The sequence below is a fragment of the Eretmochelys imbricata genome, chromosome 6 (genome assembly GCF_965152235.1).
Source record: "Eretmochelys imbricata isolate rEreImb1 chromosome 6, rEreImb1.hap1, whole genome shotgun sequence".
Classification (NCBI taxonomy): domain Eukaryota; kingdom Metazoa; phylum Chordata; order Testudines; family Cheloniidae; genus Eretmochelys; species Eretmochelys imbricata.
This window is the reverse complement of record NC_135577.1, coordinates 16,245,120-16,272,473: the sequence shown is the minus strand read 5'-3', so window position 1 is coordinate 16,272,473 and position 27,354 is coordinate 16,245,120. Positions and strand designations below refer to the sequence as shown.

General features: G+C 48.5%; 1 protein-coding gene and 1 pseudogene across 1 annotated transcript; one reads left to right on the top strand and one right to left on the bottom strand.

The window, feature by feature from the left end:
- Nucleotides 1-2,295: 2,295 nt before the first annotated feature.
- Nucleotides 2,296-10,260, bottom strand: LOC144266398 (pepsin A-like). Its single transcript, XM_077819851.1, has 9 exons — nt 10,205-10,260; nt 7,930-8,086; nt 7,295-7,412; nt 5,817-5,935; nt 5,315-5,514; nt 4,557-4,673; nt 3,651-3,792; nt 3,427-3,519; nt 2,296-2,433 (listed from the first exon to the last, which is right to left on the bottom strand). The coding sequence occupies exons 1-9, from the start codon at nt 10,258-10,260 to the stop codon at nt 2,296-2,298; spliced, it is 1,140 nt and encodes a 379-aa protein (XP_077675977.1).
- A 6,494-nt stretch (nt 10,261-16,754) lies between these two features.
- Nucleotides 16,755-24,470, top strand: LOC144266396 (pepsin A-like; annotated as a pseudogene).
- Nucleotides 24,471-27,354: the final 2,884 nt, after the last annotated feature.

Here is a 27,354-nt window from a genome sequence, read left to right as displayed (position 1 = left end):
AGTTGATGGGCTTTTAAGCCAAGGGGTTTTAGTGGAATAGTCAAGTCCCAATTATGCTGCCCTCTGGCCAGTACTTAAAAGTGACAGCAAGACCTGAAGGCTGGTAGTTGACTTTTGCCCCCTTAATCAGGTGACACCCCGATGGCCCCTATAGTGGCTTTTTTCTGCACCAATGCGTGCTCACGGCCCCCCCCTGCCCCTGGCCCCACCCCCACCCCAAAGTCCCTGCCCTAACTCCGCCCCACCCTACCCCTATTGGACTCCTCCCCAAATCCCCACCCCGGCCCCATCTGCTCCGCCAAGCACACCGCGTTCCCACTTCTCTCCCCTCCCTCCCAGGCTTGCCGTGCGAAACAGCTGTTTCACGGCGCAAGCGCTGGGAGTGAATGGGGAGAAGGACGACGTGGCGGTGCGCTCAGGGGCGGAGTGGAGCGGAGTGGAGGCGGAGGTGAGCTGGGGTGGGGTGAGGAGCTGCGGTGGGTGCAGCGCACCCACCATTTTTTCCCCATGGGTGCTCCAGCCCCGGAGCACACAAGGAGTCGGCACCTATGGGTAATAGCTTCCAGCGTCGGAGGAGACTAGTGGCTTCCAGTTTTGAATGTGGCCGATGCTTCCTTTGCTATCCCTTTACATCGGGACAGCTATTACAAATTTGCTTTTACCTTTCCAGGGAAGCAGTTGTGTTTTGCCAGGGTCCCCATGGGCTGGAACAATGCCGTTCTTATTTGTCATGCCCATGTCGATAAAATGTAAAATAAAATACCTTAAAAAAACAGTGTATTTTCTTATGTAAATATCCTAAGTGGCACTCAAATAAAAAAAATTATTAAATAGAATGTTACAAAAAATTCAGGAAGCTGGGTTTATCAAAAAAAACCCAAAAAAGCCCAGTTGGGTTCCCAACAAGTAAATTATCTTGAAGAGACTTTGGGACAGGAAGGGTGCTCCCCTAATAAACAAAAAGTAGAGCTGATTCTTAAATTACCAGTTCCCACAGATGTCACCGCTCTTAAATCCTTTTTGGGAATGGTTAATTTTTCCCAAAATGTTATTAACCGATTTTCAAAAAAGGCAGCCCTGCTACATAAATTGTTAAAGAAGGGGGTGAAATGAAACAGAGGCCCTTTGCAGCAGGAAGCCATGATCCAGTTAACCCAGGCCTTAGTTCAGGCTCCAGTTTTAGCATAGTCCCCGGTGGGACAGCCGTTTGTGCTACAACTGGCAAACAAAAGTAGTTTGGGTGGTACCCATGGCATTAAAAACAGAAATAATTTCCCTAGCACATGAGAGGGGGCATTTGAGAGTAAAAAAAAAATATTATTGCAAGATTGCAAGCACTTGGCTGGTGCCAAATATAAGCAATAATATAAAATAGTTTGTAAATAACTGTCTGTCCTGTACAGCCAATAATGTTAATTCTAATATAATCAAAAAGCCTCCAAAACAGCAGAGAATAGAGGGGACTTGGGCTCTTTTACAATTTAATTACATTGGCCCTTTAGCAACAAAAGCCAGGGGTAGTCAGTGTTGTTGGGTAACAGTTAATCCACTTATAAAATGGAGTAAACCAATCCTCACCCAAAACAACACAGCCCAAACAACAGCCCGTGTGCTGATTGAGCCGGTAATAACCAGGTGGGGTATGCCAAAAAAAACTGATTTGGATCAAGGACCCCATTTCATCAGGAATATTACTAAAAGGCCTTGTCAAGCAAGTCAAATCCAGCAAAAACTGCATATAGCAGGACACCTCCAAGTTCAGGCCAATTAGAATGGGCAAACCACACTCTTAAAACAGCTTTTAAAAAAATAGTAATCCAGCAGGGAAAGGTTTTGGGATCAGCGACTACCATTTATTCTTATGGTCATAATGGACGTTGTGGTCTCTCATGGAGTTATCCCATTCAAGGCAACAACTGGCAAAGACATGTGCCTTTCAGAACAATGGTGGGTAGCTGGGGCACCACTAATAAACTGCAACCCCGGGTCCTTACAGACCAGTGGATGCAACAGCTGCTAAAATTTGTTGCTAGTACTCATAGGCAGGTAGCTGTGGCCCTAAAAGCCAATGTTCAAAAAATGAATAAAAGATGAGTCCAATCCTAAACCGCATCAAAGAGAAACAATTCACTCGAATGCTCTTATATTCCTTTATTCTACTGGGGGTAAAATTATGAGATAGAGGGTGAGTGTGGGGTGATGTCACTTGATCGATAAGCGGTGTTGGGGCTCTAGAGAAACAGAGACTCTCCGGGGTCAGTGTTCCATGGCAGTGCCCCAGGGATGGTGCTGTGTTCATGCCACAGAGGCCAGGGCCACCTGATTGTTGGCCCTGTCGAAGACAACGTAGTAGTGGCGGATGAAGACGTCTCCGAGGATCCAGCGCCCTTCGAAGTCGATGCTTTCAAAGCCGGACATACAAGAGCCTGACTCCTGCACCAGGGGAAAAGGGGACATGGTAATTATTGGGCTGGAACTTCAGTGAGTTACCATCCTGTAGGGCCTGCTGGTGCTTGTTACCATCTTGGGCTGGGATCTCAGAGCTCTCAAACCAAGTAGCATTAGGCTGGGTAGGGCTTCCATAGGAGACCTCTGTGGGCTGCAGGGAGTGACACTGGTGAGTTGGGCCCCAATTTTTGGTGCTTCTTAGATGCCTAACTCCCAGTGAGCTACCTTTGTGGATCTGGGCCTCAGAACAGCCCCAGTGCCTAAGCCAAGGCCTAAGGGATGCAGCCTGTCAACTGGGAAGAAAAGCAAGGTCCTGACCACTTCTGTTCATGACACATCCCTTGGGGAGGCAAAGCGCGCTCTCTCCAGACTCCTGGCCAGATTCCAAAGGGAGCGATTTCATTCTGCCACCAGAAATCCTGCTGTGATTATAAGTGGATTTGGGCTTCCCCACTGCCTGTCCCACCTATCAGTTGGTGTTGCTGTGTGCTGTTAAAGCAGCTTGCCTGTTCCTCCCCGAGTGGGGAGTGGGGAGCAAACTCTTATCATCGGGAAGGAACATCCTTCCTGATGCCCAGATGCCCATGCCCTGGAGCGCAAGGCAGCGATCTCTCTTGATCTAGCCTCCCAGCTGGGGTAGCTTCTCATTTAATTCTCTCTTAGCCCCGTAAGGCCCCTGCCCTAGTGATCTCCTATGGTGGCCAGCTCTACAGGCTGCCTTGCTGCTCTTGCGGTGTGTCACTTTCACTGTGGCCTGCCTTGATCTTGACCATCCCTCCCCCTGGATCCGTTTGTGGGAAGAGCTCTCTGCCGCCCCACTCTCATACTGGGGACAGACTCTGAGCTGCATCTCAGTGACGCTCCTGCAGGCTCATGCTGGCTGTGCAGGGGCATTTTGCCAGCATGCTCAGTGCAATGGCCTAAGGCACAAGCCCTGGCTAAGAGGCCCCGAGGCGGCTTTCTCAGCGGGACACTCACTTCAATGATGTAGGCACTGGCAGGCAGAGGGAACTCAATGCCTTTGATGGTGAAGACGATGTTGGGCAGGCTGCTCATGGCACTGCAGCTGATCTGCAGGGAGGAAGGCAACACATGGAGGAAAGGTTAGACACATCTCAGGCACTAGGTTCTCCAATGAGGGAGATGGAGCATCACATCCGTGTGTAGCAGACACCTCTAGAAGCATCTCTCCCTCTCCCTGCCCTTACCGTGCCATCGCTGGTGCCGATGTGGGAGTTGATGTTGGAGATGCCAGAAGGGGGCCCAGCCAGCAGAGAAGTGCCAGTGTCAATGATGGCCCGGCAGCCACCAGAGCAAGCGATGGTCTCTCCGTTCATGGTGACTCTGCAAGAGAGAGAGTCGGGGGGACGTTCCCAGTCACACTCCCGATCTCATTCCCACTCAGCCCACGAGCCAGCAGTGAGAGGCCTGTAGGGTGATTCTTAGAATCATAAAGTATCAGGGTTCAAAGGGACCTCAGGAGGTCATCCAGTCCAACCCCCTCCTCAAAGCAGGACCAATCCCCAGTTTTTGCCCCAGATCCCTAAATGGACCCTCAAGGATGGAACTCACAAGCCTGGGTTTAGCAGGCCAATGCTTAAACCACTGAGCTATCCCTCCCCCTTGCTGAATACCAAAAAGTTTCCCCTGATGTTTCAGCCTTGACCTCTCCTTCCTTGGCTATTGCCCATCGCTCCTTGTCCTACAACCTTCTGGGACTGTGACCGATCTAGCCTGAGGCTCACAAACTGATGTCAAGGGTTTGCGACCACCCTGCCCTTTACTTTATTGCTAAACAGGGGAGAGAGGGGTCCTGGCAAAGGGGATGCGGGGGTGGTGGTGCTGCCCTTACCCTGCCCCCCTACTAGTGGCAGACACAGGTCATCTCTGGGTCCTGTTATGGGCGAGGTGGAGAACCACTCATCTAACTGCCTTGCTGGTGAGCCCCTTTCCTATAACTCCAAGTACGGTGTGATCTCAACTCCCTTGTCTTGTCTCTCATCTTGTCTAGACTCTCAGTTGAGCTTCCCCTGGCTCCCACATGCATCTCCTTTTGCCTGTCTTTTCAAGGTAACATTGAAGGGGAAGGGCCAAGAGGTGGGTGATACCTGTCCATGGTGATTTCCCAGTAACTCTCAGAGGACAGAGGGATCCAGTTGAGGCTCCCAGAGTAGTAAGAGGAGTCGATGCCGCCGAACATCACAAAGCTCCCAGTCCGGTCATTGCTGGAGAAGGGAGAGAGGAGAGTCAAGGAGAATGTATGAATGGTTGGCTAATGAGACAATAGCAATCGCTCCATCTGTTAGAGAAGGACGAAAGCTGGGGAGGGCTGGGGTAGACTCAGAGCTGGGAATATCAGCATCTAGTAGCCGAGATAGGACAGGTTGGTTGGATGAGAGGAGCACCTCGCCCCCTGCTTTGACATCACTTTGGGCTTTCTCTTCCTAGATCTCAAAAGCTAAGCACATTTGGGCCTGGCCAAATGTGGACGGGAGACCACCAAGGAAAGGCCCAGGTGTTTGAGGCAGTTGTGTCAGTGACTCAGTAGGGGCTGCTCTTCCCTCAGACTCAGGACTGAGCAGATGGTTCAGCCTGGTGCTAGAAGGTGTTGAGCCAGGAAATCATCTGGGTGACATATTAGGGGAAACTCTTCTCCCAGGAGTCAGTTTAATACCAATGCCCTGGTGTTCACTTCTACTCCCAAAAACTTAAATCACTAGCATAGGAGAGTTGCCATGTTCCACCGCAGAGGTGGCAGCTTTTGGGGAATTCTTATGCAAATGTTGCAGGGATCACTCATTGTGAGAGGCGCGATAGGAACGTGAATCTCACTGCAGCACATGGGCTGTTTCCAGCCCTGACTTACGAGCTCAGGTAGACGGAGAAGAGGTCCTGAGGCACCAAACCCTCGTTCATCATGTTGTCAAAGACAGGGGTGGCTCCAGAAGAGGAGATGCTGGGGAAGGCCAGACCCAGGATCCCATCAAAAGGGGCGTAGTAAAAGGTGGAGCCGGGCTCGGTTTCACTCAGACCAAAGATCTGGTTGGTGTCCACAATGCCTCCAACCTTGGGAGAGGGATAGGGACAATCAGACACACCCTACACCCTGGAGAAGCTGCCAAGTGTACCACAGGGTCCTGATGGCCTGGGGAGTTCTCAGAGGCTGGCGTGCCCTGCACTGTGGTCTCTCCGCCATACGAGAATATTCTGTGATTAGTCTCATTGCCTCTTCTCTTCCCTTTTTCTATCCCCACTCTCCCAGTTCATACCCATATTCTGCTTTAGCTTCCCAGATGCCTCCTGTCCTTCTAACGCCAAATCCTTCACCATGTCTTTTCCATGGGTTTTGATCCTTTCTTGTGATTTACCTGGACGGTGTCATAGCCCAGGATTCCAGTCATGCTGCCAGTGCCATACTGGATGGAGAGGCTCTGGCTGGTGGCCTTGTAGGTGGAGGAGTGTGAAGGGTTGAATTTTTTGTGGTTTTCTGCAAGTACAGATGAGTCAGATGGTCACAGGCTGACACTTGTAACTCTCCCCATGCATTGTATGGAGAGCTTGGGTGACTAGCGAGGCTCTGAATTCTTTGGTGAGGTCAGGGTGCCTAAGAGTCACACATTGCAGGACTCAACATTGCCATACTTAAGTGCCTTTGTGGATCTAGCTTCTTGTCTTACTAAGGCCCATTCCACCTCTGACACTGTGTAGTATGTGGAAGGAAAATGGAGGGAGACCTGCTGCACTCTGTCTTCCCGGGTGAATAAAAATCAATGATAAAAAAAAATCTGATTTTTTAAGATGTCAGTATATTTTTCTTTTTAAAAATAACCTATTTAAAATTAACTTTGAAATTATGACAACATAGGGTAAGGTCTAAACTAAAATCTTACTAAATCTTACTAAAATCTACTAAAATAATTTAAATTAAATACAAAGGTTACTGTTAAGCAGTGCATATTTTCTGGCTTTAAAGAAAGTCAACAGAACTGGAAGATTGGACTGACTCAGCACCTGGAACCAGAGTTTCCTTAGTTTCAAGCTAAACAAGCTTTTGACAGCAGTAGCCTCTTCTGCAGGTGCAGAGAGCATACTTTCTTCAGGTCTGTTTATTAACTAGTTCAGTTCACAGGCTAGTTCGTTCCAACTTAAGAAACCAATTGGGAATTGAAAAAGTGGGAACACTTGTTTTCCTCTTCCAATCTCCGAATAAAAGCTAGGTGCAAGAGGATGAGCTCTACAAGTTCTAAAATCTTGAAGGATGTGTGGATCAGAAACAATCAGTTCAATTCACTGACTACAGATAACATTTCTTTTGTTTCATAAATCTGTTATTTTTAAATGCAAAACATATTTTGATAAATTTTTCTTTCTTGTATATACAGCCCATTGAAAGGAGTTCTAACTAATTTTTTTAAAAGCTGGATTTTGCATTTTAAAGTGAATTTTCCAATTTCCATCCAAATTGAGTCTGATAGAAACCAAAAATTAATCGTAATATAGTAAATAAGAAACACCTCCTTCACCATTTTCTAAAATAACAAAAAAATGAACAAAGTAAGAATTTGAATAAATGTGTATAAAGCTATGTTAATTGCTTAAATAAATGTGTATTGGCATTGTGTATCCCCCTGATTTGCTAAAGGAAGTACGAAATATAATGTAAATATCTAGTTGCAAGTCAACCTGTGTATAGTGGTTACAAACCAGTGAGAATCAACTTCCTTTAGAAAAATAATTAGGAACAATTATTTCAATTAAGGTTCCTCCTTGCTAATGTAAATCTCTATGATTTCAATCAACCTCTCCAGCTGGAATGTCAAGGCAAGAGAGGTTTCAGGTGACTTACCGCAGGCTATGCTGGAGCAGTACACAGAGGGCACCCACAGGTTGGAGGAACCGGTGTCGAAAATGACAGTGAAATCCTGAGCAGGTGTACCAATTGAGATGGTTCCATAATAATCAGCCTGTCAAAGCAGGACAAAAAACAATGTAAAAAGAGGAAACCCTTGCCATCCAAGGGCTAGATTATCACCAGGAGTAAACCGGCGTAGTTCCACCAGCTGAGGGTCTGGGCTACAGTGTCCTTGCTAAAGGCTCAACCTGAGCTGGTGTTTCTCTGCCATCGCTTTGCCCAGCATGGCTCCTAGAACCTCCTGGTATCCAATAGCCACAGGTGATCAAATGCACATAATTATTTAGCCTCAGACCCCTGAATCTCAGTGTGTGGAAGAGCATGATCGGAAGAGGACAGCCAGCAAACCCTGGGAGTGCTCTTCCCAGTGTTCTTCTGAATGCCATCCAATGACAATTGGGGGCTGGGTGGCCCAGCACAGGTTCGTGGCTGCAGCAAGATGGGAACTTGGTTGGAAGCACATGGGTGGGGCACTTTTGGGAGGAGGGAGAGATCAGCTGTTGGCAGAGGAGTGGGAAGCTTTGATGAGGAGAGGGAGGCTACAAGACCTGCTCTCCTGCCATACTCACGTCCATGTAGTTTGTTAGGGGCTCGCTGGCAAACTTGTTGGCCAGGCCGGGGAAATACTTGGAGGCCGGGTTGTAAGGGTGTTTCTTCAGGAAATCCTCCAGCAAGCCATGTTCCTTAAGGTTCTGCCTCAGGGATTTCCCCTTCTTCAGGGAGACCCTAATCAACAAGGGTAGGGAGAGAGACCGAGCAATAGGAAATAAACAATAGACAAGCCTTGTGTTGAGCGCCGACAGTGTAATCCAGCTTTTACATTGCACTGAGACCCCTTAGTATACCTAGGATTATCAAAGGAGTTGGGTGCTGAGGGCACTGAAAGAAAGTGGGAGTTGGGCACAAATTTCCTGTAGGAAATTTCTTGGAAAATCCCAGCCGATATGTACTAGAAGAGACATGGCTTAATTTTCTGGGAGCTGTACTAATACATAGAAAGAGACAGTCCCTGTCTTGTACAGGTTACTGTTGAAATAGACAAAATGGACAAAGGAACTATTATCCGCCACCTTGACTCCGTCAACCATGCCGTTCTGCTTGAAATCATGTTCTCCCTTGGCTTCCATGTCTCTCCTCTCATGGTTCTCCTCTTCCATCTGTAATCACTCCTTTGATGCCTTCAGAGGATCTGCCCTCCAACTTTCTGTGGGAGTTCCACAGGGCTCTGTCCTTGGTCCCCTTCTATTCGCCTTCTACCCCTTATCTCTGTGTAATCTCATCCGCAAACACAAATTCCACTACAACCTCTATACCGATGACTCACAGATCTGCCTCCCTCCTCTAGACCTGTCTCCTTCTGTCCAAATTCAAATCTCGACCTTCTAGGCCTGGCTTGATGGGAGTAATTGAACATGGGGGAGGCCTCATTTTTTAGGAAGCAGGATTAGTAAGGTACTGTGAATAGATCAGCAGGCTGAACACAGAATGTCTGTGCTAACCAGGACAGTTAAGTGCATGGTAAGCCAAGAAACAGAATGGCTGAACTAGCCAAGATAAGGCAGGGAACATCAAAGGAATCATTTACAAAGGACAGGATAACAGTGGACGAGATAAGATGGGAACATAAAGATGAATAAGTCACACATGGCGTGGGTAGAGCATGCTGTACAGGGATTGGTTCCTACAAAGAAAGCCAATCCCAAAACATGTGAAACAACTTTTGTCTAGCTCCTCACATCCAGGCTCTGTCTAAATCTTGTCAAATCTTCTTGCATAAGCTCTCTGAGATGCAGCCTTTCCTATCCCTTCACGCAGCTATAGCTCTCATCCCAGTTCTCCTCCTTTCATGTCTCAATTGCTGCAACTTCTTCTCCCTGGCCTTGACAAATGCCATTTTGCCACATTCATGTCCATTCAGAACGTTGCTGCAAATATAATCTTCCTAGCAAGTCACTTTGAACATGAGACTCCTCTCTTTGGGTCCCTCCACTGGCTCCCCCTGCTCTATGATATCAGACATAAGCTGCTTGTCTTCACTTCCAAGGTCCTTCGCACTCAGTCCCACCCTACCTCTCATCCCTCATTGGCTATCAAGCTATTGATGCCCATCTCCCATTGGCCCATGATGCCAGCCTCTACTGCCAACTTGATAAATTTTCAATCACGCACCTTTGTGCTTTCTCCCACCTGCCCCCTATGGTTGGGAGGTCCTCCCTATAAACATCTGCAAAGCTACCACACTGTCCTCCTTCAAATCCCTCCTTAGAAACTCTCCCTTGTCGTCGTGCCTATAAAAAAACCATAACAACAGTTTGGCTGCTGGTGTGCAGAGACCACTGTCCATCAAGCTGACTGATTGTTTAGTTGTGCTCCCCTCTCAGTCTGACTGCATGTCTCTGTTGTCTCCTATGTCTTACTGAGGTAGTTATCTACTTAGGAAAGGGACAGCCTTCCAGTGCCTAGCGCCATGGAGTTCTGGTCCATGACTTGTGGATCCTACATGCTGTGATAATACAAACAATAAACACTAATATTATCACAGAGAACTGATCCTCAGAGAGAGATTCCATCACTTGCCCCTGGTCACACAGGGAGTCGGTGGTAGAGCCAGGCATTAACCCAGATCTCGCAAGTGCCCCTCCAGTGCCTGAACCACAAGACCTGCCTTCCTCATTCCCCTGCTACAACACAAAGCTAAGGGGATGTTCTCAGCTGCTGCCTATACTCTAATGGAGAGTATAGAAGAGAATGAGAGAGGTGCAGATATTCCCCTTGATAATCACACATTGCTATGTAGAAAGCCGAGTTCAGCAGCCCAAAGTGGTGTGTTCCCCCAGTACTCACTTTGTCACCCGGCACTGAGAAAGCGCCACCAAACTCAGGAGCAGAAGCCACTTCATGATGTTTTCTGACATGCAAGCCAGTGGTGATGAGTGGTGAATGTAGAGAAACGCCTGGGTGCTGCTTCTTATAAACACACAGCCCAGAGCTTTTCTTATCGAATTAATAACCCTGATAAGAAATGTAAATCTTCTCGATAAGATCTTCCAAAATGTCCTTAAACGAAATTTTGGAGAACACTCAAAGTCCATAGATTTCCACCTTCACTTGGCTGTGACCTGAAAATGGGCATTGTCTAGAGGGAAGGTGTGAGAGTTCAGGGACGTCTAAGCTTTGAAAAGCAATGCCTGTGGGTTGTTTTAAAGAATGGGACAGAAGGCAGAGAAGAATTGGAATGGGATACGGAGACATTCACTGCTTGGTTCTTCATTCCAATCTAGCCCCATGCTGGGAGAGAGGGTAACTCAATGGAGGTCAGCCCCTGGCAGCTCTCTCACTGTTAGACACTCCTCCACCCCCCGTTCCTACCCTCCCCGGCCCCAGCAGGGCTCAGATTCGTACCAGTGACTAACGTTTGTCTACACTGGCAAGTGAAAGACAAATTTCTGGCGTTCGTTTGAGGGCTTTCTCTCCCCCACCCCCCCCTTCCCTGGTTCTTGTCATGCAGACGGAAAGCGGAAGACCAGAAGTTTGAAGTGCAGGCGATGCGATGTTTATTGGGGTTAGTTCCAAGCAAACATATTCCGAAGCCCTTCACACAAGTCAGGCTTATCACTCTATGCCGATAGAGTTTTCCCCTTCCCCTCCCCCAATTACAGTTCTCTACCCCAGTGGAACCCCTTCTTCTTCTAACCCCTAGCTCCGCACACCAATGGAGCTCCCTCTTCCCGGTGTTCTGCTTCTAGCTCTGATGCTGCAGAGCATTTACTCTGTGTCCCCCTTCCCAGCTCTGACACTGCAGAGCATTGCCTGTGTCCCTGTTCCTCATTCCCCTATTCCCAGTCCCCTATTACCATGATCATTCCCCTTCCCACTCCCATTCCCCATTCCTACTCCCCCTGCTTCTTCTTATCAGGCCCAAATATACCTGCAGTGCATGCCCCTAGTCACACTCCTTATAACTTATGGTCATGTTCTGCTCGGGAGGCTTGTGAGCCTGGGTCTTCATCCCACTCCTTTTGTACTCCATGGGAGGGGTAAGCAGTGAGGTTGTGCTCCAGTCAGGGGCAGTCATTTCTCTGGTCTCTTAGCATTTTACCGCCCCACACAATCCTCCCTTGCCCCTAAAAGCCCCATCTGGTTGTGGGAAATGCAACACACAGCATCTTTGTCCTTTGTTCTTCACACATATTTGTAAGGATGTAAGAGTATTGAACATCAAATCCAAAATTCTATCTCGAGCTAACAAGCTTATAAGCTAACAATATTCAGAGGTGTTAAAAAAACACAGACCCCCGAAAGACAAAAGATTTGCTGACGACAAGTGCCGGTGCGAACAGTGCTTTGTCTGCAGGAGCGCGTTGTCTGCAGGAGCGCTCTCCTGCCAACAACGCTAACGCCGCTTGTGGGGGTGGAAGTTTTTTGTTGGCAGGAGACCTCTCTCCTGCTGACAAATGAGGCTACACTGCACACCTTTTAATGGCACGGCTGTAGCAGCACAGCCATGTCACTAAAAGCTGCACAGTGTAGACATAGCCTAAGGTTAAGTTTCTCTCACGGGTATTTTTAGTAAAAGCCAGGGACAGGTCATGGGCTTCTGTGAATTTTTGTTTATTGCCCATAGAGGCCCCTGTTGATGGGCAAGAAGCAGATGTCCAGTCCTCCTTGGGAACAGGGTAAGGTCACCATGACTTAGACCTTATGGGGAGAGAAAAGGAGAAAACCCTGGATGGCCCCAAACCTGGAGACTGATTCTCTGGCCCAGGAGCAAATTATGGGTTCAAGTTCCAATGGCTTGGATGTGGGGGAGGTCTCACTTCTTAGCCCTGGTACTTCAGCCATCCTGTTCCTCTCAGGAGACTATCCACTGAACTTGGGTACCAGGCCATGCACCAGGAGCATCCGTTCTGCCTGAAAAAGAATGAGAATCCCAACAGATTTCACAACTTTTACTTTCCATTTAGCACTACCAGATTCCTGACAAGCAAACACCTCATGAGCCACGTTCCCCCACCCACTAACTAGGGCTTAATAATCATCAACATGTATGGTGGAGTTCCTGGCTTGAAATAAAGATCCTTTTAAGAAGCATCACAACCAAGGGGACTGACCGTCTGACAAGTTCAAGAATGGAAGATGCAGCCATTTGCTTCTCATTGTGCCTCAGTCCAATCTGGCCACAAACTAGGGAACAACTGGCTCAGGAGCATTAGGATTAGCATACAGAGCCTTCCACTTCTAGGCCCCTAGGTACAGTCTGAGCCCAAATCAAGGGATGGATGTTTGGTGGCCCTGTGTCAGATGAGTGGGGAGGGGATGGGTCTCAGGCTCAGACCTTGTTGGGACAGGTGCCCACATTGCCAGATAAATTAATCATAAGGGCACCATTTGGGCCCCTTTATCTCAGTATACAAGCCAGAGATCAAATAGGTCATAGAAACCAGTCCTCTCTTTTCTCCCACCTTTTGAGGTAACCCTTCCAGGTCAGGGCTGGAACAATTATTAAACTTGGGGATGGAGGTCTTCTCTGTCATAGGACCTTCAATTCACAATAAGAGATCTATACCTGATCCCCCTTCCCTTCAGCTTCCTGTCGGGGTGAAGCTGTGTGTGCCATATCACCTCCCGCTGGTGGCCCTGTTAAGGCTGAAGGTCTAGAAATCATGGAGATTCTATTCCAGTGATTCAATGCCCTCATCTCAATATTTGATGAATATGCATGAGTTCACCTACAGAAATAGCAGAAAATGTCTCCATTACAAGAATTTAAACCTGACAAAGCTCCAGAGTGGAACAAGTTTGAGGAACGCAAGAATTGCCATGCTACCTGGTTTGGTGACCAGGTAGCTCTGAGAGCTTCTAGAGCCTCTGCCTCTGTTTGTTCCTTCTCCTGGTCTGCGTGGAGGGCTGTGTGGTCTTCAGGAAACACTCTGGCCCAAGGGGCTTGAAAGAGCCCCTCTTCACTCAGTCACTGAGTTCCACCTGTCTCTGCTTCTGCAGCGCTCCTCCCCCAGACTTCCTGTGCCTGGGAAGCTGAATGCTCTGAAAGCTCAATTCCCAATATCCAGCCACAACATAATAACAACAACACTTCACAAACAACATTTATATAACTCGCTCCTCCAAACACTTATAACCGTCCTACTAATGAACCTTGCTAATAAAGTTCAGTTAATCTTTCAGGTGCCCTGTGCTGGTCTCGCTGCCAGATCAGCACTACTGTTGTCAGAAGGCATTGCATTTCTTGCATCTTTTCCCCACATGCCGGGCATTATCTTGGAGCTGTACACACTGTGGCAACCAGCACAAGCCATGTGCTCTTTTTTCAGAACTCTGACTTTGAAGTCTCCATCCCTGTCTGCCTCAGGTCTCTTTTCTTGCAGTATTTTGGATTCTTTACCATGTCCACAGTATCAGAGCACTGCCCACCCTCCAAAATCTTCCTTCTCGACTGGGTGACTTCAATTGCTTGACAAATTCTGACAGATTTGTCACCGGTTAATTATGGCTCTTCCAGTAGTCTCTGAGATATATGTTCCCGATCCCAGTCCCAATCTGGTCTCTTATCAGAGACTCAGTTTTAGCCTCCCCAAACTTACAAGTTCAGCTCTTCATCCTCAAATCAGTCACAAATCCTTGCAGGCTGCAAGGAATTCTGCAAAGGGAATAGCACAATTGGTTGTGATCAGCCAACTTTCTATAGAAGAGACTATATTATAAACTAGCACAGGGAGCTGCAGGTCAGGACTGAGGGGCATCAGAAGAGCTGTGGATGTGTCAGACTAAGGTCTGGAATAGCAGGGCAGCCTGTCACTCAGGAGGCGCTTTATCAGTGCTGTGTGTGTGTTTCATCCCCAGGCCTATTATAACCAGGTCTAATTTGAGAGGCATTCGCAGAGCTGTGTGGAGACCCAAGACTGGAAAAGAAGGGGGTGCTATAGGGCAGGATTAATCCCTACTGCTTCAGGGTGCAACGAGGTGCCTGTATTGTCTCTCTGGTGTCAGACATCTCAAAGAAAACCTCTCTTCTCTAAATCTGAGATCTATTTCACCTCTTTGTTGAAAAATCTGGAGCAGGGAATGGAAAATATCTACCCATTTGCGAGACTAACACCAGAGGCCAGGACCTCACTGTGGGGCAACAGGGGACATCGGATAAGCTGATTTTCAGGACCAGTTCTGCTCAGATAAACTTGTTTGAACTGATAAGTTTTTATACACAGAGTAGCAAGGTCAGACCTGCCCAGTTCTAGGCCCCTTTGTTAGGGTTGTCACTGGCCTAAGGCGACTTTACTCCTAGTCACATGAAAACCTCATCCTTCCCCTGGTGTTTGCTTGTCCCCACAGGGTTAGGAGTGGATCGTGCTAAATGGAAAGTTAAATGCTGTTGTCTAATCTCATGGGATTCTCATTGTGATTTCAGGCAGAGCAGCTGCTCCTAGCATGTGGGCACATGGCCTGGTGCCCAAGTCCGTGGATGGCCTCCTGCCAGGAATAGGATGGCTGCAGTGTCAGGGCTAAGCAGCGAGGCCTCCCCACACGTCCCAGCCATGGGGACTTGAACCCATGATCTGCTCCCGGTGCAGGTAATCACGCTCCAGTTTGGGGGCCAACCAGGATCTCCTTTTCTCTCCCCCTAAACCCTATGTCATGGTGAACTTACCCTCTACCCAACCAGGGCTGGACATCTCTTCCCTCTTCTCCTCCGCTGGTGGACTCCGTAGCCCACCAATGCCTTAGTCCTGTCATTCCCAACCACAGCTTACCATTTGCCCTCAGACTTGTTGAGGGCAGTCACATCACATTCATAGAATCAATGAAGATTAGGGTTGGAACAGACCGCAGGAGGCCATCTAGTCCAACCCCCTACTCAAAGCAGGACCAACCCCAACTAAAACATACCAGCCAGGGCTTTGTCAAGCCGGGCCTTAAAAATCTCTATGGATGGAGATTCCACCACCTCCCTAACGCAATACTCCAGATGTGGCCTCACCCGTACCGAATAGAGGGGAATAGCACTTCCCTTGATATACTGGCAATGCTCCTACTAATGCAGCCCAATATGCCATTAGCTTTCTTGGCAACAAGGGCACACTGTTGATTTATACCCAGCTTCTCATCCACTGTAATCCCCAGGACCTTTTCTGCAGAACTGCCGGTTAGCTAGTCAGTCCCCAGCCTGTAGCAGTGCATGGGATTCTTCCGTCCTAAGTGCAGGACTCTGCACTTGTCCTTGTTGAACCTCATCAGATTTCTTTTGGCCCAATCCTCCAATTTGTCTAGGTCACTCTGGACCCTATTCCCACGCTCCAGCGTATCTACCTCTCCCCACAGTTTTGTAAAAAGAAAAGGAGTACTTGTGGCACCTTAGAGACTAACCAATTTATTTGAGCATGAGCTTTCGTGAGCTACAGCTCACTTCATCAGATACATACCGTGGAAACTGCAGCAGACTTTATATATACACAGAGAATATGAAACAATACCTCCTCCCACCCCACTGTCCAGTTTTGTGTAATCTTCAAACTTGCTGAGGGTGCAATCCATCCCATCATCCAAATAATTAATGAAGATGTTGAACAAAACTGACCCCAGGGGCACTCCACTTGATACCAGCTGCCAAATAGATTCAGCCATTCATCTACCCACAGCCAAACCAAGTCCTCACACCTGATCCTTTCCTTCCCTGACATGTGTCACTAGGAAATTCACAAAGACCATCAGCATATTTCATCCACAGGGTTGACAAAGATTTTTTCTACTGAACTGAGTGAGCTGGACCAGTGCCATAGGGGTGAACGGCTCCATATCCTCTGAGTCAACCAGTTACTCAGACCGTAGCATGCCATGCATCCTATTTCCCTGTCCACTAACTTCAGCTCCTTGCGCTGACCTGGGCTCAGATTCATACCAATGAGCTAGAGGAGTAAAGCTTCATATCTCAGTTCCCATAGAGACACCAGTTCCCACTACATGGCTGTTTTAGAACTGGGGGCCAAACTGGAACCAGCGACCTAGAGGTGAATACCTCTATATCCCATTCCAATTCCTCTGTGCCTCCTGTTTGCTCTTTAAAACAACCCAGCATCATTTCTTTTCAAAGCTTAGCCGGGAAACCTCCCCTAACTCTCACCCCTTCCCTCTAGAAGATGCCCCCATTTTCAGGTCACTGCCAAGTGAAGGTGGAGATCTGTGAACTTGGAGTGTTCTCCAGACCTTTCTTTCAAGGACATCTTGGACAATCTTACCAGGAAGGTTTGCATTTCTTATCAGGGTCACTCATGGGATAGGAAAGGCTCTGCACTATGTGCATATAAGGAGCAGCATCCCGGCGTCGCGCTGCATTTAGCACTCACACTTCCTTTCCCCACCAGTTTGGGTGTACAGGGACATCATGAAGTGGCTTCTGCTCCTCAGTCTGGTGGTGCTTTCTCAGTGCCGGGTGACAAAGTGAGTGCAGGGGGGAACAAGAAACATTGGGATTCTGAGCTCAGCTTTCTACAGAGCAATGTTCCCATATCAGCAGCAGAAGCTCCTACATCTCTCTCCTCAATACTTCATTCTTTAATAGGCAGCAGGTGGGAACTACCCCTTGGCTGTATGGCATAGCAGAGGTATGAGGAAGGATGGGCTTATGGTTACAATACTGGAACAGGATTTGAAAAAATCTAGGTTCATTTCCAGCTCTACCACAAATTCCCTGTGTGACCTAATGACTGAGTCTCTCTGGGCCTCAGTTCTCTGGATAAAAATGAACATATGTCCTTTGTCCACCTTGTCTATTTCATCAGTAAATCTATAGGACAGGGGACTGTCTTATACAATGTATTAGTACAGCTCCCAGCATACAAGGCCCTCTCAGTGCTAGTTACACATTAGCCAGGAGTTTCCAAGCGTCCTACGGGAATTATATGCCCAACTCACACTGACTTTTAGTGCACTGGTCACCCAACTCACCTATACCCTCTGCTAATCCCAGCTATAAAAAGGGGTCTCCGTGCAATGTAAGAGCCGGACTCCACGGTATTCCCTGAACACACGGCTTGTCTATTGTTTATTTCTTATTGATCAGTCTCTCTCCCCACCCTTGTTGATTAGGGTCTCCCTGAAGAAGGGGAAATCCCTGAGGCAGAACCTTAAGGAACATGGCTTGCTGGAGAATTTCCTGAAGAAACACCCTTGCAACCTGGCCTCCAAGTATTTCCCCAGCCTGGCCAGCGAGGATGCCAGCGAGCCCCTAACAAACTACATGGACATGAGTATGTCAGGAGAGCAGGTCTTGAAGCCTCCCTCTCCTCATCAAAGCTTCCCATTCCTCTGCCAACAGCTGATCTCTCTCTCTTCCAAAAAGTGCCCCAACCCACTCCCCCACCCATGTGCTTCCAAACAAGCACTTCCCTTGCTGCTGCCAAGAACCTTCCCTAGCCCCCATGCTGGGCCATCCAGCCCCCAGCTGTGATTGGATGGGATTAAGAAGAGCACTGGGAATAGAACTCCCAGGTCTGCTGGCTCCCTGCTTCCAATACACTGGGATTGATGGAAACTGGGGATAAACAACTCTGTGAATCAGATGCCAGCAGGTCCTAGGAGCCATGCTGGGCAAAGTGATGGCAGAGAAACAGCAGCTAAGGCTGAGCCTTTAGCAAGGCCACCGTAGCCCAGATCCTCAACTGCTGTAAATCAGCTGGTGGAACTATGCCGGTTTACACCAGCTGAGGATCTAGCCCTTGGATGGCAATGGTTCCCTCTCTTTAGAATCATAGAATATCAAGGTTGGAAGGGACCTCAGGAGGTCATCTAGTCCAACCCCCTGCTCAAAGCAGGACCAATCCCCAATTTTTGCCCCAGACCCCTAAATGGCCCCTTCAAGGATTGAACTCACACCCCTGGGTTTAGCACGTCAATGCTCAAACCACTGAGCTATCCCTCCACAAAACAGGCTGTTTGTTACCATGTCAGCTGATTGATGAGCTGCCAGCCCCAACCCAAGCACTAGCCTTTAACCTATCAGTCACCCATCCAGCTACAGACCAAGCCTTGCATTGCTTAGCTGCATGAAATCAGAGGCAATCACCTCCTGCACAGATACATCGTTCTTTGCCTTGCTTTGGCAGATCGAGTACTTTGGAACCGTTTCCATCAGCACCCCAGCCCAGGATTTCTCTGTCCTCTTTGACTCTGGCTCCTCCAACCTCTGGGTGCCCTCTGTGTACTGCTCCAACACAGCCTGCAGTAAGTTACCTGCAACAACTCTTGCCTTGACACGCCATCTGGGTGGTTTGATTGAAATCAGAGAGATTTAAATCAGCAATGAGGAAACCTTGATTGAAATCACGGATTTTAATCTTGCTTTGCATTTGTACTTTTTAGTTATTTTCCTGCAGGAAGTTGTTTTTTGTTGGTAACCATTAAAACACCTTGATTTGCAACTAATTATAGCTTTTACCCTAAAATTGATACTTCCTCTTTCTAATCAGGAAGAGAAATAAATCTGTGTATATTGAGTGTAACCACTTATAGACCTTAACATACATTTATTTGTACATTTTTTAATTATGAGAAAATGGTGAAGGATGCATTTTTCATTTTGCTAGCTGACTAATCTTGTTACTTGAAGTATGTGTTCACCTTTACATAGTAATTGGAATTTGATTGAAAATGAAAAAGAAAAAAAAAGCTTTTAAAAATGATTAGTAAAATAAAACGACCTTAAATGTGCTGGATAGCTAAGAAAAAAGTTTATTAAAACAATTTGCATTTAAAATTAACAATGTATTAAACAAAGGAAGTGTTATCAATAAGGCCATTGTGGAGAAACTAAATGAATTCTTCGCATCAGTCTTCACGGCTGAGGATGTGAGGGTGATTCCCAGACCTGAGCCATTCTTTTTAGGTGACAGATCGGAAGAACTGTCCCAGATTGAGGTATCATTAGAGGAGGTCTTGGAACAAATTGATAAATTAAACAGCAATAAGTCACCAGGACCAGATGGTATTCACCCAAGAGTTCTGAAGGAACTCAAATGTGAAATTGCAGAACTACTAACTGTAGTCTGTAACCGAGCATTTAAATCAGCTTCTGCACCAGAGGACTGGAGGATAATTAAGAAAGGGATAGATAATAGGACAGAAAATGTCACGTTGCCACTATATAAATCCATGGTACGCCCACATCTTGAATACTGTGTGCAGATGTGGTTGCCCCATCTCAAAAAAGATATATTGGAATTGCAAAAGGTTCAGAAAAGGGCAACAAAAATGATCAGGGGTATGGAATAGCTTCCGTATGAGGAGAGATTAATAAGAATAGGACTTTTCAGCTTGGAAAAGAGACAGCTATGGGGAGATATGATTGAGGTCTATAAAATCATGACTGGTGTAGAGAAAGGAGATAAGAGAGTGTTGTTTACTACTTCTCATAACAAAAGAACTAGGGGTCACCAAATGGAATTAATAGGCAGCAGGTTTAAAACAAATAAAAGGAAGTATTTCTTCACACAATGTACAGTGAACCTGTGGAACTCCTTGCCAGAGGATGTTGTGAAGACCAAGACCATAACAGGGTTCAAAAAAGAACTAGATAAATTCATGGAGGATAGGTCCATCAATAGCTACAAGCCAGGATGGGCAGGAATGGTGTCCCTAGCCTCTGTTGGCCAGAAGCTGGGAATGAGCGACCGGGGATGGCATTTGATGATTACCTGTTCTGTTCATTCCCTCTGGGGCACCTGGCACTGGCCACTGTTGGAATACAGGATACTGGGCTAGATGGACCCTTGGTCTGACCCAGTAGGGCCGTTCTTATGTGTAGTCAGTGAATTGAACTGATTGTTTCTGGTCACCATGTCCTTCCAAGATTTTAGGTTTCATCCTCTCACACTTACTTTTTAGTGGGAAAGAAAAACAAGCTGTCTTGCTTTTATAACTCCCAGTCAATTTCTTAAGTTAGAATGAACTAGTCAGTGAACTGAACTAGCTGTATGAACTGACATGAAGAAAATATTCTCTCTGCACCTGCAGAAGAGGCTACTGCAGTGAAAAGCTGGTTTAGCGCTTCAACCAAGTCTAGTTCCAGCTGCTGAGCCAGTGAAATCCACCAGTTCAGTGGTCTATCTTTAAAACTTCAGCAACAAATATGCACTACTTAACAGTAATTTTTTATTTAATGTAACTGATTTTAATAGATTTTAGTAAGTTTAGATTTGCACATATGTTGTCATAATTTAAACTTTAATTTTAAAGTATTTTTTTTAAAAGAAAAATGTATTTACATTGTTTAAAATCAATTTTTTTTAAATTAAAAAAATCATCAGTTTCCAGCTACCGTGGAAGCCAGATATGAATAGGTTTCCTTCCATTGTCTGTGGATTGTCCAATTGTACATTGTCAGAGGAGGGGAATGGTTTCTAGGAAGCCCAGGAGCTAGATTCACAACGGGACCTAGGCGTTGCAATGCTGAGCACTGCAGTGCATAAGCACCCTCCCCCACTAAAGAATTCACAGCCTCACTAGTCTCCCATACAACACATGGGGAGAGTTACAAGTGTCGGTCTGTGACCATTTGACTCTTCTGTACTTGCAGAAGACCACAATCGCTTCAACCCATCAGACTCCTCCACCTACGAGGCCACCAGTGAGGACGTCTCCATCCAGTATGGAACCGGAATCCTGGGCTACGACACCGTCCAGGTAAATCACAAGAAAGGATCAAAGCCCCTGGAGCAGAGAAGGGAAATATTAGGAATTCGAAGGACAGGATGCATCTGCAAAGCTAAAGCAGGAACTCCACTGGCTGTGAACTGGGAGATAGGAATAGAGAAAGGGAAGAGAAGAGACAATGAAGCCAATCATGGGGGAGAGAGCAAAGTTCAGGGCATGGTAGCCTCTGAGAACTTGCACGCTGTAAAGACTCTAAGGTAGACTTGGCAGCTTCTCCCAGGGTGTAGGGTGTGTCTGATTATCCCCATCCCTCCTCTAAGGTTGGAGGCATTGTGGACACCAATCAGATCTTTGGCCTGAGCGAGACCAAGCCCGGCTCCTTCCTCTACTACTCCCCCTTTGATGGGATCCTGGGTCTGGCCTTCCCCGGCAGCTCCTCCTCTGGAGCCACCCCCGTCCTTGACAACATGATGAACGAGGGTTTGGTGTCCCAGTACCTCTCCTCCGTCTACCTGAGCTCGTGAATCAGGGCTGGAAACAGCCCATCTGCTGCAGTGAGATTCAGCACCTCTCACATTCAGTGAGCCCTGCAATGTTTGCATCAGAATTCCCAAAACACAGCGATCTCGGATGGAACAAGGCAGCCATTCCATGCTGGTGATGTACATTTTGGGAGCAGAAGTGAACACTAGTGCCTCTAACGATTACATTAAAGCACCAGGGCCCTCTCTACACCCACTGCAGGTCATCAGGATTAGACTGACTCCTGGGGGGGAAGTGCCCCACATCACCCACATGACTCCCTAGCTTATCACCTTCTAACATCAGACTGCTCAGTACTGACTCAGAGGGAACAGCAACACCTGCCCCCACTGCCTCAAACACCTGGGCCTTTCCTTGGAGGTCTCTCATCCAATTGTAGGGCAGGCCCAGCCCTGTTTAGCTTTTGAGACCTGGCAAGAGACAGTTATCAAAGTGGGGGTAGAGGTGCCGTGCCCAGACAACCGTCATGTCCTTTCTCCGCTACTAGACAGTGATGTATCCCAGCACTGCCCCGCTGTGGCTTTCTCTAACAGGGAAGGGTTCAAAAAGGAACTCGATAAGTTCATGGAGGATAGGTCCATCAATGGCTATTAGCCAGGATGGGCAGGGATGGTGTTCCTAGCCTTTGTTTGCCAGAAGCTGGGAATGGCAACAGAGGATGGATGACTTGTTGATTCAGTTCTGTTCATTCCCTCTGGGGCACCTGGCATTGGCCATTGTCGAAAGACAGGATACTGGGCTAGATGGACCTTTGGTCTGACCCAGTATGGCCATTATTATGTTCAGACAGAGCGTTTGCTATTGACTTGCCAGCCAGCCATTCATACATCTGCTTCGACTCTCCCCTCTCCCTTCTCTAGGGACGACCAGAGCGGGAGCTTTGTGATGTTCGGTGGCATCGACTCATCTTACTACTCTGGGAACCTCAACTAGATCCCTCTCTCTGCTGAGACTTACTGGCAAATCACCATGGACAGGTATCTCCTACCCCTTGGTCCTTCCCCTTCATCGGCCACCTTGAGGAGACAGGCAAAAGGAGATGCATGTGGGAGCCTGGGGAAGCTCAAATTACAGAGTCTAGACAAGGCAAGAGACAAGGGAGTCAGAATCACACCTTCCTTGGAGCTATAGGAAAGGGGCTCACCAGTGAGAAGGTTAGATCAGTGGTTCTCCACCTCGTCCACACCAGGAACCCTCATCTGGCCCGCTCTGCTTAGCAATAAAGTACAGGGCAGGGTAGGCACAACCCCTTGACCTCTGATTGTGACCCCCAGGCTAGATCGGTCACAGTCCCAGAAGGTTGTAGGACGATGAGCGATGGGCAATAGCCAATGAAAGTTGAGGCTGAAATATTACTGGGAACGTTCCCCCGACTCTCTCTCTTGCAGCGTCACGATGAACGGAGAGACCATCGTTTGCTCTGGTGGCTGCCGGGCTGTCATTGACACTGGCACTTCTCTGCTGGCTGGGCCCCCTTCTGGCATCTCCAACATCAACTCCTACATCGGCACCAGTGATGGCACGGTAAGGGCAGGGAGAGGGAGAGATGCTTCTAGAGGTGTCTGCTACACACGGATGTGATGCTCCGTCTCCCTCATTGGAGAACCTAGTGCCTGAGACGTGTCTAACCTTTCCTCCGTGTGTTGCCTCCCTCCCTGCAGATCAGCTGCAGTGCCATGAGCAGCCTGCCCAACATCGTCTTCACCATCAACGGCATCGAGTTCCCTCTGCCCACCAGTGCCTACATCACTGATGTGAGTGTCCTGCTGAGAAAGCCGCCTCGGGGCCTCTTAGCCAGGGCTTGTGCCTGAGGCCATTGCACTGAGCATGCTGGCAATTGCCCCCTGCACAGCCGGCATGGGCCTGCAGGAGCGTCACTGAGATGCAGCTCAGAGTCTGTCCCCAGTATGAGAGTGGGGCGGCAGAGAGCTCTTCCCACAAACGGATCCAGGGGGAGGGATGGTCAAGATCAAGGCAGGCCCACAGTGAAAGTGACATACCGCAAGAGCAGCGAGGCAGCCTGTAGAGCTGGCCACCGTAGGAAATCACCAGGACAGGGGCCTTACAGGGCTAGGAGAGAATTAAATGAGCAGCTACCCCAGCTGGGAGGCTAGATCAAGAGAGATCACTGCCTCGTGCTCCAGGGCACGGGCATCTGGGCATCAGGAAGGATGTTCCTTCCCCATGATAAAGGTTTGCTTCCCTCTGGGGAGGAACAGCTAAACTGCTTTAACAGCACACAGCAACACCAGCTGGTAGGTGGGACAAGCAGTGGGGAAGCCCAGATCCACTTATAATCACAGCAGGATTTCTGGTGGCAGAACGTAATCGCTCCCTTTGGAATCTGGCCAGGAGTCTGGAGAGAGCGCGCTTTGCCCCCTCAAGGGATGAAAAGAAGTGATCAGGGCCTTGCTTTTCTTCCCACTTCACAGGCTGCACCCCTTAGCCTCAGGCTGAAGCACTGGGACTGTACTGAGGCCCAGATCCACAAAGGTACCTCAATGGGAGTTATGCCCCTAAATACATGTGAGCATCCAGGCCTCACTCACCAACCCCGCTGCTTGCATCCCCAAGCTGTCCCTTAAAGTCTCCAAGCCAAGGCCTGACCCAGGCTAACGCTGCTTAGCTTGGGAGCAGTGGTGAGATCCCATCCCAAGATGGTGCAGGTGCAGGCATGTGCACTTCCTGCAGGATAATAACTCAAGGGGTCATTGAAGTTCCAGCCCAATAACCCATGTCCCATTTTACCCTAGTGCAGAACTCAGGCTCTTGATCTCCCAGTTTTGACGGCATCAACCTCCCCACCACCTCTGGAGAGCTCTGGATCCTCGGAGATGTCTTCATCCGCCAGTACTACATTGTCTTCGACAGGGCCATCAACTAGGTGGGCCTGGCCCCCGTGGCATGAACACAGCACCATCCCCGGGACACTGCCATGGAACCCTGACCCCGGAGAGTATCTGTTTCTCCAGAGCCCCAACAATGCGAGTCAGTCTAGTGACCCTTATTGCTGCTGGGACCTTAATGGACACACACTATTCCCCACCCCAAACTCACCCTCTCGTCTCTAATCTTACCAACAGTAGAATAAAGGACTATAAGAGCATTGTAGTGAATTGTTTCTCTCTGGTGGGCGGGGTGACCCACATTCCATCGATGAGGAGGCAGGAAGGGAACATTCTCATATCTTCTGCTGTGGCTCCCAATCTCAATCTGCAGCCTCCTGATATGCCAGCCCTGAGCTCCCTCCACATGCAGCTCTCCCAATGTCCCTTCAACCTGACCCACAGCCTCTTGCTTTTCCAGCCCTGGCTCCCCACACACAGCTCTGCTGATGCCCCCTTACAATGACCTGCAGCTCCCACACTGCAATTCCATTCTTGTCCCACCCCATCCCCCACTATGCTAATGCCCCTCACTCCTGACCTGTTTGTTTTGTTACTTCCAACAGTATCTCATGAGATGGGCTTGGGGGCTGTCCATAAATTACATAACACAGCCATTTGGGGGTAAGGGCTGTGACAGGTACCACTGGAACTGGGGACCCCTGAATCCTTTGACTCACCAGCCTCGGTTCCCTCTCACACTGTGCTGTGACAAGCTGCAGACCCGCTCCCAGTCCTACACTTCCACCAGCATTCACACAGGCGGGGACACACCCAGCTGCAGTTACATGCGGGCTCTCTGACCCACCACTACATGAACCCACAGCTAGGATTTGCTGTGGGGCAGGAGATGACCCAGTCCTTAGGCCAGCACAGAGGAAAGCCAGGGCCAGCATGAGGGCTGGGTCTATGAGGGGGCGGGATCACATTCCAAGGTGTTGTTAGAGATGGGGCCAGACCTAGGAGAGAGCAGGGACAGATTTCACTTCACTGGAGAAACTCAGGAATAGCCAGACTGGATCAGAGGTGAGGTCCATTTGCCCAGTGTCCTGTCTTCTGGCACCAGCTGCTTGGAAGAAAACCCCAGAATGAAGAATTAGGGAATAACTACCCATGGCCTAAACCAAGGGCAGCCAGAGTCCCATTTCCCAGCCACCAAGCAAGGGGCAAGGAGCGGCTAAAGCAAGACACCCAAGGAAGGGCCACAGCCCAGGGATCTCACAAATCACAACCATCAATGTAACTCACCTGGTCCAAGGACCTTCACCCAGCTCTGCACAGAGGAGTTTTCTAAGCACATGGCTTGGCAGAGAAGCCAGTTTGGGAAGAAGCAACATGGTTTAGACCAGAACTGTTTCCACTCACTAACAGGCAGAGACCTTGGGAAAAGACCATTGTGCATCTTTCCGGGCAAGTCTGTTTAGCCCCTTTCGAAAGAGTCGTAGTCTCTGTGTTGTCCCCAGACATGTTAACTCAAGGAAATTGGCCAGTACTCAGATACAACAAACGAGGCTGGAGGGAGAGAGCAGGGGTTAAGGCTGAGTCCTTACGACAGTGACACAGAGGAAGGGGAAGGGTCTGGTTCCCAGCTGTTGTAACAGCGCAGGGCTCACAGGGAATAGTAACATTAGGTTCAAACGCCGACGGCCTGTTTTGGTTTATGAGGCCTTCTATGCTTAGAGGAGTAAATACAAACTACAGCGTAAGAAAGACAATCCTCTGGCTTCTCCGACTCTGGCCTGCGGCGAAGGCATTGGATTGAGACCTAGGTTCAATCCCAGTCTGTGCTACAGACCTTGGGCAAGTCACTTTCCCTCTTTGTGCCTCAGTTCCCCACCTGTACAATGGGGATAATGATTCTCTCTTTGTCTGTTCAGCTTGGAAGCTCTCCAGTGCAGGGGCTGTCTAGCACCTAGCAAAATGGGATCTTGACTATGGCCTCTGGCGCTACTCCAGTCCATGCAGAGCATTCCCCACTAGATGGCAGGAAGCAGGCAAATCTCCCTCCCAGACCAGGGAGGCCAGCATACCAGCCACAGCCCGCCACCCACACCAAGAGAAGGGGTAAATCAGGAAGCTGCCAGAGCTACCAGGACACCTAACAAGAGCCAGCCAGGAGCATGGCACTTCCTAAAGTTTGTTCCATGCTGTAGCCTTGTCAGGTTGCAGGCCTGATAATCATAATATTTGCTGCTGTTTCTGTAGATGAGCTCATGCATATTCTTCAAAGATTTAGATCAGGGCACTGAGTCACTGGAATAGAATCTCCATGATTTCTAGACCTTCAGCCTGAACAGGGCCACCTGTGGGAGGCGATATGGTACACACAGCATCACCCAGACAGGGAGCTGAAGGGAAGGGGCATCAGGGATAGATTCCTTATTCTGAATTGAAGGTCCCAGGACAGAGAAGACCTCTATCCCCAGGTCCAATAATCTGTTCCAGCCCTGACCTGGAAGGGTTACCTCAAAAGGTGGGAGAAAAGAGAGGATTGGATCTCTGGTTTGTCTAATGAGATAAAGGGGCGCAATTAGTGCCCCTTATGATTAATTTGTCTGGCAATGTGGGCCCCTGTCCCACCAGGGTCTGGGCGTGAGACCTCTCCCCTCCCCACTCATCTGACATGGAGTCACCAAACATCCATCCCTTCACTTGGGCCCAGACTGTACCCAGGAGACTAGAGCTGGAAGCCTATGCTAATCCCAATAAAAAGCCCTGGTTGGTGGGCCAAGGAACGTGGCGTACAAGGCCATGACAGCAAAAGCAGGAGGTTATCATATCCCTCTCTCACTGCTGGGGCCCTGCATTCAAATCCCATGCTATGCCACAAACCACACTGAGTTGGGGTTGGGTCATCACAGAGCTGCCATCCTCCACTTTTACCACTTGTAGAATTCATTGTAGAGT